Source organism: Acipenser ruthenus, chromosome 6 (assembly GCF_902713425.1).
Source record: "Acipenser ruthenus chromosome 6, fAciRut3.2 maternal haplotype, whole genome shotgun sequence".
Classification (NCBI taxonomy): domain Eukaryota; kingdom Metazoa; phylum Chordata; class Actinopteri; order Acipenseriformes; family Acipenseridae; genus Acipenser; species Acipenser ruthenus.
Window position 1 is genome coordinate 18,045,190 of NC_081194.1, and position 14,539 is coordinate 18,059,728.

At 37.8% G+C, this 14,539-nt stretch overlaps 1 protein-coding gene across 8 annotated transcripts in view; it reads right to left on the reverse strand.

Annotated features, from left to right (window-relative positions):
* The window catches only part of sash1a (SAM and SH3 domain containing 1a), a 313,025-nt gene that overhangs the window by 39,930 nt on the left and 258,556 nt on the right, over positions 1 to 14,539 (reverse strand). For all 8 annotated transcript variants that reach the window (XM_059025155.1, XM_059025161.1, XM_059025157.1 and 5 more), the window contains 2 exons: positions 3,577 to 3,627; positions 3,421 to 3,470 (listed from right to left, as the gene is read on the reverse strand). In XM_059025155.1, coding sequence (XP_058881138.1) covers positions 3,421 to 3,470; positions 3,577 to 3,627 — 101 coding nt within the window. The remainder of the gene's footprint in view (positions 1 to 3,420; positions 3,471 to 3,576; positions 3,628 to 14,539) is intronic.

Sequence of the window (14,539 nt, forward strand, 5' to 3'; positions counted from 1 at the left end):
AATGAAGTGAAGCCATATTCTCATACTCAGAACTTGTTCCAACCTATTATTAATTCTGCTTTGGCAAGCCATTGCTCATACTCACCAATTACAATATATTTCAGTAATAACAGAAATAACCCTAGAAATAAGTCTATAAGGTGAAAGTCCAAAAATGTCCAGATTACAATTTGTAGGCAGTTTTTAAGGCTGTACTAATGACGTCTAGAACCGCTAGCAGATTCTTCCTCAAAAGTTGCTCCTGATGCCAGGTTCTTCGAAAAATAGTTTTCCGCTTCCCTCGGTGTGTTAAAAATGTGAGTTTCTCCTCAGATAGTTATATTTATCCTGCTTGTATTTTCTGCAAATGGTGTCATACCTGTCACTACTTCATAACCTCAGTACTGAGGTCAGGGTAGATAAAGACTCTCATGCCATTGTATCGCAGTGATAATTGCTGTCTCGCCAATCAAAGAAGCAGCTCCTTCGTCTAGTAATAGTGGATTCTTGCAATAATTGGCCTTGGGCTCTATTGACCTCAAATGGTGTCTTGAAGATAACAGAGTGGGAATAAATTCAGTAACGAATTCCGTGGGTCGTTCGTTTTCTGATGTTTTGGCATCTGGACCGGGATTCCATGTCGTCGACCTTTAAGACTTTTATTCTCGGTGCCCAACGTTATGCACAGCTGCTCTAGCAAAATAATTCCCATCTCGTGGTTTGTAGAGGTCTGTTCTATCCCAGAAACTCGTGTACTGGTCTCAGATAAAGATTGTTGCACTGTAGTCAGTGTTGTCAAAATGTTATTAAACTTCTCTTCAACATTCTTATTCAAGTGCTCAACTGCTTCCATGATATTCACAGACGAGGGGTGTATAGAAGCAAGAATGTCGCTGTGCTCTTCTGTTTCAATTAATTCCTCGGGCAAAGACGGCAATGTTTGCTGTAGGCCCTGGACTGCTTCTGAGTCTGCTGTTGATTTCGCTGCTTTCTTGGTGGATTTCGGTTTGGTCATAGTTGCTCAATATTAAGATTCTTTTTGGGGGGGGGGCTCCCGAGTGGCACATCCAGTAAAGGCGCTCCACACGGAGTGCAGGATGTGCCCTATAGCCTGGAGATCGTAGGTTCGAATCCAGGCTATGTCACAGCTGACCGTGACCGGGAGTTCCTAGGGGGAGACGCACAATTGGCTAAGCGCTGCCCGGGTAGGGAGGGCTTAGGTCGGCAGGGTAATCCACAGCTCACCGTGCATCAGTGACCCATGTGGCCGATAGGGTGCCTGTGGTTCTGCAGTGGAGCCGCCAGACCTGTGTTGTCCTCCGGCACTATAGGTCTGGTGGCATTGCTGTGGATCTGCAGTGCGAAAAATGATGGCTTGGCAGGAGCACGTTTCGGAGGACGCGTGTTCCAGCCGCTGTTTCCCATGTCGACGGGGGGGTTGCGAGCGGTGAGCCGAGGATACAGATAATAATTGGGCATACTAAATTGGGGAGAAAACTGGAGTAAAAAAATTGGCGACGACTAAATTAAAAAAAAAAAAAAAAAAAAAGATTATTTTTTGAATATCTTTTTGGAAAATGTTTCAAAAAACAAATAGAGGGTTAAAATATGAAAATGAGCCAGAACCCCCTTGTAAATGAATTTAAGGTTTGTGATGGAGCCAAAAGAACAGGTCAAATCAGAAGATGATCCATCTGGAAGTAAATCGTACTTAGCGAGAGATACTCCATACATCATGGAGTAGCATAATATTAACAGTGTTTATAGAATGTTTATTGGAAAACAAGTTCTAGAAAAAGAACATTTAGACCACCCATCAAAACCTAAACTGTTTCAGACACTTACAAAAGTGCCAAGAATGAAAACCCCTACTGCCACAGCAGAAAAGCTTAAACATAGCTTCTTTGAGATTTATTTTAGTGGTTAGCTGCTGACCGTAGAAGGCAGGAGCATCAGTGTTTCTCTTACACATCCGCCAAGGGGACTTCTGGTTACAGAACAGTTTGTGTACAAATATCACGTATATCCTCATTAGAACAATGCAAACCTTCCCATTACATTGACGCAGGATGCAGCATTTAGAGTTCAAGGTAGCAGGATTTTATCTGGATTTCCTGATGCACACGGCCTACAGATACTACTAATCAAAGAGGTCTTGGCTCTTGTTTAGTGTTTCCCAGTGATACACGACTGCTGCCTGGAAGCTACCAGTACCAAGTTCTCTTGTTTCACTGTGACGGGTTACAGGGGGCAATATCACCTTGTCATTCAAGCCCAGCCCCATTACAGTTCCAAAGATGTAATCTTTAAATATGATTTAGTCATTTAAAACAGGCGAAGGTCTGCTTGTCCATCAAGTTTTTTTTCTAATAATTTCCCTTTGGAACACCCACACACATAGGATAATTAACTCCATTGGCAAATACTGATTTGCATGTATCATGTCTTCACCTGTTTCCTCTGAACTGATAGGTCAGCCTGACAGGAATCATCATCATCCATCAGGATGTGCATGAGATGTTGTGATGAGTAAGTGTTTCTGCGAATCTGGTAGACAATAAAGGCTATCTAGAAGGGGATCTCTATTTGGTATGTACACATTACAAAATTGTCTCTAGACACAGTCATCTTCTAAGTGGCAGACATTATGTGATTAAAATATGTTAAATCATCTTTGAAACGATTTATTTTGGTGTTTGTATGTGTCAAGATGTTAGTGGTCTGAATATATAGTACTTCTGCGTAGGTGTGTGATCAAGTACGTTTGTGTGTAGTTGGGGAGTGTTTAGTTTGGTGGATTTTTTTTTGTCTTTCTAATTTTGCCTATCAGGATACCCCATCCAGTAGAAGACACAAAAGCCGGAAGCTCAATGTTTGTAAATCTTCCAAGGTCAGTAGGAAATGTGAAAGCACTGTTTTCATTAGTGGGGGCTAGTGTGACTTTTATGTAAGTCACCCAAGACTTCCTTAAGTGTCCAGAATCCATGATGGTAGCTGACGCATTTGTCTTTTCCTGGTTTAATACAAATCCTAACTTGGAAAGTTGCAGGTCCAAGGAGCTGAATCAGAGGGGATCTTGGGTCAGTCACTGACTACATGTGATTACTTAATACCTATATATATATAGGTATTAAGTTACCACAGGTCCTGATCCATTCTATAGATTTTATAAAGATAAAGTCTACATACTCACAACAGCGACTGTGTATCTGGATGTCAGTGGGAACAGCACATCTTAACTTTGTGGGCCACAGGTTGAAAACTGCTGCTTTAGAATATTTGACAACAACTTACTTCATAAATAAAAGTAACAAATACCAACTTTTGACTTGAGATGCTTAAGACTTGACTGACTTTTTTTTTATTTTTACAAAGGCTTGAAAAGCAATGATCCTTGACAGTTTCATCAGTAATTTGTGTCAGTTTTCAGAAGAAACTTACTTCCTCTCGGCCTCTGGCGTGGACACTGTGCTGCTAAAGCCAAGCGACTCCTGTGGAGGAAGAAGATTATGGCAGTGAGTACACAGGAACGACTCGTGTCACGCATTGATTTGAGGACAGAATCTTCTTCTGGGTTTGTGAAAATGTAGTGCTTACTTCAATCTGGGATCGGAGCTGGAGTGACGTGGGGCTGGCATCAGGTTTCTCCTGAAATACAAAACAGATGCTGGCTTAATGAAGCAGCAATAAAACGTAGCAAAGTCCAGATGCACCACAGGAGGACACCAATAACAAACACATTCTTCTCTAGAAATCTGCACCTATAGATTGTCATTTTGAAGTTCATATTGTATTTGTTAGAATAACCAATACAATGGATAAGATTCACTAAGTTAACAGTGTTTCAAAATTAGTGTAAAACAGTGTTCTTATTTGGAAAGATGTACAGTGGTTTGGCTCTGGAGCAAAAACTTACTGGGGTTCAGATTTGGGGATATCCTAACTTATAAAAAACTAAGAAAAATGGAATCACTTAAATTTAGAAATAGAGTGTCATCTTTAAGCAGTCGGGACACAAAACATGACAGCATTTATATGTAGGATTATACATATTTAGCACAGCTTTTTGGGAACATTTGTGATTGCTGTGATTTATGGATTGTCATGTTATTATGCATTAATAATCCTCAGTATATACAGTTTTAGTAGTAAAAAGTTTTTAAAGTTTAAACTACGTCTTTGCAAGGGAATTCTCCCAAAAGCATTAGCTTCAGTTCATATTCACAATTCGCAATTCCCTCTAGTTTTTTCCAGGGAAAAAAAGAAATAACCCAAAAACCCACACAATATTTTCAAACCAGATGCTGCTGCCTTTCAAACACGCTAATCTCCAAATCAGGATTTTCTGTGTAAGACTCCCAGAGGCAGGGACGTGTGCTGTCTGTTAAAAAGTCCTGTTAAACTACAGGCTGAATTGAAGGCAAAAGATGGTTGCCATAGGTTTCATAACTCAGTCCTCCCTCCTAAGCCTCTTCATTATTGCATGGCCACCAATAAACAGCTACTATGCATCTACTTTCTCCTGCCAGGAATTCATTAAATTATGTCTTTAACAGAACACTTATTCTACAGCACACAAAACACACACCTCCCAAAAGAATAATCCGAGTAACACATAAATTCAATCTTGTCTGCTTTAAATACATTATGCTTATTGTTTGAAGAAAATAAATTATACTAAAAACCTGAAGAAAAAGCAAATCCCATCCCTTAAATTTAGTTTTACAAAAATCAACACTTTTTGGCAAATTATTTTTTCCATTGTGAAAGGAATTGCATTGCTTTCAAGACAGCAGAGATCTAAGTGTTTAACCAACAGAATTTGTTAAGTACAGCCGTTCAAATGAACAAGAGAACTATAATTTCCCTGTGTGTGCGAGTATGCGTGCGTGTTGTGTTTTTGCTTCTTGTAACACAGGACACAGCTGATCTTAATCAGTTTACAATCCTGTGGTGTGCTGAGCCCTGCACAAGTGTGTTTAGTGCCAAACATTCAGAGGACAAAGCCCTGCTAGGGCTCAGGTGTCACAGTCTATGAGGTGGGCAGGGGTGCGCATGGGTCAGTGAGAAAAGGAAAACAAACCAGTGCTACCTTGGCAGTTTTTTGTTTGGGTATTACTCAGATCAGTGAGCGGCCAGCGACACAGATTAGGTAGGAGATCATCTGTGGTTTTAAAAGGAGCACCCAACCACAAACACCACTTCTCCCCCAACACACATACCACGACCTGGAGATCCAACAGTAACTTTGGATTATAGGCCACTGTCCGTATTGTCCTTTCTAAAGTTTACAGACAGCTGTGGATTAGGGGGGAGCAACTGGTGTGACTTTTGTGGACCTTCCCAAAGTTACTGATTTGGTCGACCTGCTGAAGGGGTCAATGCATACAAATGTTGATGCTCATTGCTGATCGAATAGAAGTAAACAAAAACATTGAATACGTGGGGACATCTGCTGAAACGAATGCAACCAATTGAGTCGATCAGGAGTCCACAACATTTTACAGGCAAGCCTTACATGTTTTTTCATGCTCATCCCGCATAAAGACTGCCTGCCACCATTACAAGTCTGAACAGTGATGATGGGGTTGTATGATTAACCTGTAATCTGACAGGCCGTAATTTGAGACTCGGGAGGGCTTGAGGCTTTAGAGATCATAACTCTTCATTATCAGACTGATTCACAGCAATGAGAAAAATGCAAGAGTACAGTTGTTATGCCATACATCTAGGGCTTTATATGCAGTTAAGGGGCTATTCAGTTGAACTTTCAAATAGGGCCAAACCTACTTACATACACTAACAAAAATACAGCAATGGGACCCAAACACACTGTTAAAATTTAGTTTTCACAGTTGTCTTATAATGATCTAAGCAATATTTAGACTCAACTTTACACTCATAAGTAGACACAGACAAAACAGACACACATACACACCTAGCCTAATAATGAAGTAGTATCTGCAAATGCCTTTTTTTTTCTTTTTTCCTTTGTGTCGTAATTACTTTGACATGACTTTCATGTCAGACCATCACTACTTGTTATAATAAAAGCATTATGTTACAAAAAGCAATAAGGTTGATGATACCCATTCAAAGGAAGAAGCACCCAACTGACAGTAGCCTGAGGGCCAGATTTAGTAAGTTTTTGCTCCAGAGCCAAACCACTGTACATCTTTCCAAATAAGAACACTGTTTTACACTAATTTTGAAACACTGTTAACTTAGTGAATCTTATCCATTGTATTGGTTATTCTAACAAATACAATATGAACTTCAAAATGACAATCTATAGGTGAAACAGAGGTAATGCCTGATCATATAAAACTAAGCAGCAATGTTCAAGAGTATTTGGCAATTATTATTTTTGTGTGCAGTTTGACATATGCCAGAATCTCATGATCACGGATACAAGCAGGTCACATGCATTTGGAATGAGATCAGAAAGATCTACAGTATTTGTTCTGTACTCTAGATGGTCTGGCAACCCTAATATCCAGTTTATCCACCCATCCATTCAAGATAGCCTAGTAGTACAAGCAACAACAAAACTCACTGAGCTTCATGGACACACCCAGGTATTAGGGAGTGCATTTCATCAGCTGCATAAGTAAAACACTGCAAAGACATGACACAACATGTCAGTCCTTATAAGCTTCTCAGATTCGCAAAAATCTATCCTGCCGGTGGGAGTCCAGCTGTGCAAAAGCCACTGCTTGTTTGTAGTCGGTTGAGAAGTCAAACTAAAAACCGCACAGACCTGTTGGGTGGCTCTGGTATGAGACCCCACTAGGTACTGTATTCCTAGGAACAGCTGGGCCCTGGTGAGCTAGGGAAGATCCTAGGAGATTGCAATGTAAACAGGAACAGTGCTGAAGGGCCTTGAGGACCTACCATTCCTCATTGTTGATGTAAACAGGAAACCCAATATAAGTCAAACACTGTTATCCATCTAGGTTTTTTTCAGCACATTATGTACTGATTATATATATATATATATATATATATATATATATATATATATAGTCATATTTTTTATTTTGCTTTTTTTTTTTTTTTGACAAAATATACACCATAAACAAGGTTGTTAGTTTTGCATGATGGGTTTCTAATGACTGAATATCTATTTTCTCTATTTGCCATTTCACTTTTATCTTAAAAAAAAAAAAAAAAAAAAAAAAAAATTATATATATTTGCTCATTTAGCCAACTTTGTCTTCAGTATACCAGAAAGGAGAATGAACTTCCGCCTCCATGAAAATACATGCAAAGCCTCTTTGGACCACATTGACATGGGTCACAGTACAAAGGCAAGAGTAAAAATAGATACTGACTGACAGCGATCCATTTGTGATGTTTTACTGTGTTTTAAAAATTAGAAGCTATTCATTTTAACAAATGTCATGGAATCCATATATTATATCAAATACCAAATTGGGCTGAAGTGAATTACTTATAACTAGGCTTGCTACTTTTCGACTGTAATCGGTAAAGCTTGTTAAAAGTCCAATTCCCCAAAAATATGAGTTTGAAATAAATGTATATGGGATAAACGTCGGTAAAAACACTCGCTATTTTTTTTTCTTACCAAAAAATAATAATTTAGAAATCATCTCGTCTGTGTAGTTTTTATACTTGCTGTCTCCGTTCCGCTCTGAATGGCTAGGAGTCGCTGTCAGTCAAATCAGTGATTCCTTAATAGGCAAGTGTAGTTTTACCGTCAGTCATTTCACCCTGTCCTGACAGATCTCGTTGGCTGAAGTAGTGCTAGAATGCACTCATTCGTTTAAATGACTGTCAATCATCAGACCGATTGTGCACTTTCATTTGCCAGCTACAGTGCCTGTCATTTAAAACACCTACTTTGAAATTAGCGGGTTAAGGTGTAGGTAAGCTTTTGTTATTATAGGTATATATACGGTGACAGTTACTAGTTTGATTTGAAACTGGGGCGCAGGAGGAAAACACTTAATGAGTATTGTGCACAATACCCTGACCGACGGCTGAAGTCTCCGCGGCAGGACGAAGCAGGCCAGTCTGCCTTGCCTCCAGTGAGTTCAGCTGTGCTTAAGGAGAGGGGCGGAGCTCGGAATAAGTGTAAGTTAGTTCAGTTCAACTCTCTAATGTTTTGTTCTGCCTGTGCATATTGTTTTACTTGTAAATATATGCTATAAAAGTCTGTATAATACACTTTATATGCTGCGTTTTCTATGGTTTATTTGAGATGTTTTTTTTAAATTTGTGTAGGATCTATATATACAAGGTTTAACTTCACTGTGACCAAATGTTATTTCAATTAGAATGTTGGTAACCATGGTTTCGTTGCATGTCGAATATGATAGAGGGGTTTCTCTAAATGAGACATTTCTCAATGGCATAAAAAGTCTGGATTTGTCTTTTAAGCATAAAAGTCAATTTCACCCATACTCTGCTTGAATTGAAAAATAAAGATAAATTCTTTCAAAACTAAACATCGATATTAATCGTCGATTTGGCAAAAAAATAAAAAACGAATAGTAGCAAGCCTAGTTATAATTACATCTGAGGGTTCTGCTGAATTCCTCATAAACCACTCGAGCTTCACTCTCATGGTTTATGATGTTGCCAGAACCCTTTCATGCAAGTATAACATATAATTTATTCTAGCGAATACTGAATGATCGTTTGTGGTATGTGGTTTTTATTCTCCACAGGAGGATGTCCCAGTGGTTTATGTAAGGACTAGTCCCGGTAAGCACGTCATTCTACTTGTGTTATTCCAATCTAAAAAATGTATCCCACGCTAGATGTACTCACGCTTGTGATGTGTGTGTGTGTCTGTATTATACATATATATATATATATATATATATAGTTTATAAACTACTGGACCCGACGGTCTCGTAGTTTATGATGTCACATAAACCCTAGATGGAATTATTGTCTTGTAACTCACTGAAGCCCACATATACATAGACACACACACACACAGAGCTATGGCCAAAAGTTTTGCATCATCCTATCACCCTATAGAATTAACTAATTTTCTTCATAAAGTCAAATGAAATCTGCTAAATAATGTTACGTTAACACATCGAATTACATACCGCTTTGTAGTTTTCCATATACTTTATGAAAAACTGACAAATTGAAAAATATGTCATTTTGAAATCTAACATTAAATACTGTACTACTATTATGGTTTCCAGTAGACTTTTGCAATATTGTTTAGTAGTTTACTTGATTACATTATATTAAATAAAATATCTCAATTATTTTCATATAGTTTTTTTTTTATTTGTTTATTTAATTAATTAATGTACCAATCCTAAAATTCTAGCTGATGCAAAACCTTTGGCCATAGCTGTACACACAAACAAATAAAATAAAATATAATTTTATATAATGTTGTACCTATATTGTGTATATATACATGGTGTTGTTTCTATATTGTGTATATATACACGGTGTGCCACATGTGGAGATTAAGAATCACTGATGGTCCCACCAATGCTTCAAGGTCAGAATGTCATTGAACATAAGCAATTGTGAATAATACATCAGCAGGTGGCCTTGCAGTGGAATTGTGAACAAGGGTTTGTAACAAACGCCATACAGAAAACACAAAAAAGGATGTTTGTTTACCCTTTCACTCCAGCCAACGTAAGCCCCCACAGGAAACTCTGCCTTAAACAGTCAGCAGTGTGAATGCTTTACAACGGTTCACATTAACGTGCACATTTAAGAAGTCATATTCTAGCTGTGCTTGAGGACAACACATCAGCTGGTGAGCGAGTAGCTCGTGGTTCGAGTGCTACTGGTATGACTCTGGTTACTAATTTGAAAAGTGTGATCCTAGCTAATGCATTACAAAAGCAACGTAACCCCCTTAAAATCCACAAAGTTTTAACTCTTATTTGGTAGTTAAAAAAAAAATTCAATGACTCTGTATTAAGACAATCTGGATGCAGTCTGGTCAGCCAGTAAGGCGATATAATTAGGGCTTCTGATTTTCGGTTTTAACCGATAAACAAAGATAAAACACCCCTGATACAAAAAAAAAAAAAATGAAATCAGTGTATATCCAAGAAACACTGGAAAAACACTGGAAATGGTTACTCAATTCACATTGACTTCACCACCTTTGCCATATCCCAGTGCAGTTAGTTACGCAATGTCCCTCCTTCCTTCCTGACTTGTATCTAGCATGGATTTGTTCAGAATACTTTAACCCACCCCGATTACTGTGTGGCAGCAAATTCCTACATTTCTATTGGAGACTCTGCAGACAGGAAGAATTGTACACGCTCCTGAGATTGAAAACAAGATTACAATTAGATATGGAGGACTGTTCTTGCTTGTGCCGGATTTAAAGGTATAGTACAGTTAGATAGAGCGGATTTACATGCTTGTGGGATTTAAAACAGAATTACAAATTGCGACCATTTTTATAAATGCCTAGACACACAAAAAACCCCAGAAGAATATGCCTGTGACCATAAGGATTTTGTTGTAGAAGACAGCAAAGGAAAGAAGGTACAACTAGTGTGGAAGTACTGTCGAGTTACTATACATATTGTGCCAGAAAAAAAAGGCTAATCATTTTGGGAAGTAACAGAAAACAATAATCTCATACAGTATATAAAAAGCAAAAGCCCCCCCCCCCCCAAAAAAATTTAAATAGCTCCAAATAAACACTGAAAAAATGAAATTAATAAAACGCCTAACAGAAGCCCTAGATATAATCTAAGATTTACAGATTAAAGCAGGTTGTTCTTTCCTGCAGTTTTATTATTATTATTATTATTATTATTATTATTATTATTATTATTATTATTTATTTCTTAGCAGACGCCCTTATCCAGGGCGACTTACAATTGTTACAAGATATCACATTATACATTATTTCACATTATACAGATATCACATTATTTTTACATACAATTACCCATTTATACAGCTGGGTTTTTATTGGAGCAATCTAGGTAAAGTACCTTGCCCAAGGGTACAACAGCAGTGTCCCCCACTGGGGATTGAACCCATAACCCTCCGGTCAAGAGTCCAGAGCCCTAACCACTACTCCACAATGTTGAGTTTTAGCACTCAACATTGTGTCGTGCTACAGAGATTAATGTGGACTTCTCTTCAGTCAAGATGCAAGGTAAGCCATTTTAAAGAAAGTGTTGCAGGATTTTATTCCAATCTGCCAAATAGCTTTTATGATTAATGCTATAAAGCATACACCTGTTGTACAGAGTTTCTGTTTTATGTAACATGCCTGCCTTTGGTTATGCCAATGCTGCTTCCTGATAAGCTGCAACACATTTTAATATACTCTTCTGTAGAAATTCAAATAAATAAGGAGACTTCCTGCTTTTCTTACAAGCTCGGTACACAGTCTAAAGAAACCAGATGGCCGGTTTTACTTTTTTTTTTTTTTTTTCTTTGTTTCTTATATAACTTGCATGGCTCCCATAATTATTACTATCATTATGATATGAGGGTCCGGTGCGTCATCTCTATCACAATGTGGCAAACCCTTCATGAACACATATATATATATATATATATATATATATATATATATATATATATATATATATATATATATATATATATATATAGGGATCCGATTAGTTACAATAAAATACATATACTGTATATTGTGCCTTTTTCATCATGTATTTTCTTGATACCCTCCATGTTTATGTACTGCTAAACATATATGGTTATAAACTCCTCCTCTCAAATTCAAAGGCATTTACTGGAGCCATCTCTAATGAGGTTTGTGTATTTAGTCTGCATGCTTAGTTATCTTTTAAAGATTAGCCCAGCATTTGATTGACACTTTGGAATCCCCCCAGATATATGCAAATTAGATGAACAATAGGCAGTGGGAGAATGTATTTAAAACACATTGGAATTTTGGGATTTATTCTTTTGTGTTCCGGTAACCAGAGTTCCCACCGAGTCCTAAATTAAGTTTACTTAACATACAAAACCTGCTGTTGGACTAAATATGCCGCTTTGCCTACTGACGGTGCACTATTGCATTGACCATTGTTTTTTTCCAAAACAACTCCTGGAAGGAACCTTTAAAAAAAAAAAAACCTTACAGATTGATTTGAAAACAGCAAGGCTGACCGATTTTCTATTTTTAAGGCTTTCTTAACAGTGAAACCACTTTTTATATCTGGGAACAATGTAATTTTAACTTTTGGCATGATCAATATTTCATTATTTCACAAGATGCAAGACTAACTGACTCTAACACCTGGAATTCATTTAAATAAACAGAATAAAAGTAATATAGTAATGAAGACAATAACAATATTCTTACTTAGATAAATAAGCTCCGATTTCTATATTTTAAAATAAATCTGAGCATTACACTTTCTTATCTGTGAACTACAGTACCCAAAATTATATCAGAGAGATCATCAGGTTGAATGTGGCTTGCAACCCTAGATCCATTAAACGAATAAAAAACAGTTAAAATGAAAGTTTGAGGACAAGGGTATCCAATCTGTTCTTGGTGAATATCATCCACTTTGGTTGCTTATTTTCCATCAAACACACTCATTCACTAGAGACCCCCCTGCAGTGGATGATTCTCATTACTGTTTTACCTGTCCAACTTTACAGCTGAGCTCCATCAATTTACTTATCAAGCTAATGACAAGATGCCATCCGATGTGACAGTTTACAGTCAATCTCGTCTAATGTGCCAATTTAGCACTAAAAACAGACCCACACTGAATGGCATGACATAGACCCCATTCACACTTGCGATTTAAGGCGGCCCAGATTTAGGCTGCCGTTTCGATGTGCAAGTTAAACAAATATGTCTTTCCTTAGGAGGGAGCAGTAGTACTATTATTAGGTGGTCAGTCGTGAGCTTGTCTTGTGAATGTCAGTCAATGACAGTCATTTGCAGTCTGTGAAGTATCCGTTACGAAAATAAATATTTATACCTGTGTGTTCTTAAGAGTAATGTGATTGTGGGTGGGGGTAAGCTCGGACCGTCACCCCGTTACACACCATAGCATTAAGTCAAAATAGTCAATAATATATGTTTGTTTTTTTTTTTATATATGAAATTGCTACTGTGCTGCATTGAAAAAAATATATATTAATAAGAAACATCTGCTACAAATCAAGGATTACTGTATATCCCGGTAGCTCTTCCATTCTGAGTGCAGGCTATAGTTCCATAAAAAAGCAAAATAAATAAATAAAAAATGAATTCGCCACATTTTAGGCCTGCTTTTCAGTGACATATGTGAACAGGCAAAGGCGCCTTAAACCGCAAATGTGAACGGGGCTGCAGACCAAAATCTGAGGCAGCCCTGGGACAGCACAGTACTGTGAACGGGGTCATATTCTCCTGATTGTGGAGCTGCATTTATGCCATATAAAAATGTCTGTGGTTATTACATAGCCTATATTGGAGGAGGTTGTGTGGTCCAGTGGTTAAAGAAAAGGCCTTGTAATCAGGAGGTCCCCGGTTCAAATCCCACCTTAGCCACTGACTCGTTGTGTGACCCTGAGCAAGTCACTTAACCTCCTTGTGCTCCGTCTTTCGGGTGAGACGTAATTGTAAGTGACTCTGCAGCTAGTGCATAGTTCACACACCCTAGACACTATAAGTCACCTTGGATAAAGGCGTCTGCTAAATAAACAAATAATATTGTTTTTATACAATTCTATGGTTATGCCCCAATACAGTGCTGTGAACACAGTTTATATTTTCTGCACTCTTAAGGATAGTTCATACACTACAGGGTGGTCGGTTAACCCCGTTGAGACTCACTCATATGTGTTTGTGGGTTGCTTTGAGCTCCCTATGAGATATTCGGATACAAACAAGCCCAGCATAAAGCTAATTGGATATGAATCATATACAAAGTGTGAGTACACTGTAGATGACATCGTAGGAACCTGTTAAACCTGTTCATTGCAAGATGATATTAACTAACTTTTACTTTATTTTCAATTTATCGTCTTCAAATTGAATTACATAACTTCTCTGAGCACTTTATGTAGGCTTTTTTCTTGGATGATCATAGCTGGAGTTTTTTTTTTTACTTGGGTCAAGCTGTGCGATTATAATAAGATTAAATATTATTCCTTTCTGAATGTACATTACATCTTTTCATCTGCAATCGCCAACACTGTGGGGGAAAAACGTCTAGTTTATTTTTATTTATTTATTTATTTTTTAATTCAATGTGAGCGGAGCGTGCATTTTGTCTGCAGTGGGGGAGCGGAGCGGGAATTACAAGCAGTGGAGTGGAATGAAAGAAAGAGTGGAGCCCAAGTTATCAGCGAGAACTGACTGAGTATTTTCAGGGTATTGGTGCAGCACAAGTAAATCAGCCAAAAGCACCATTTCAGTTTTAATTTGTAGTTTCCAACACTTACGTGAAATGTAGAAAAAATAGTCAATACCTGTCATACAGTAAGAGAAAAAGAGAAATAAGTCGCCAAAGTAAGGCAAAAATGTCCTTCTCCTCTTTTTTTTGCTTTGTGCTTGGCAAGGTTGCCCCAATGGTTTCTTGAAACTTAGCTTGTGTTTTTG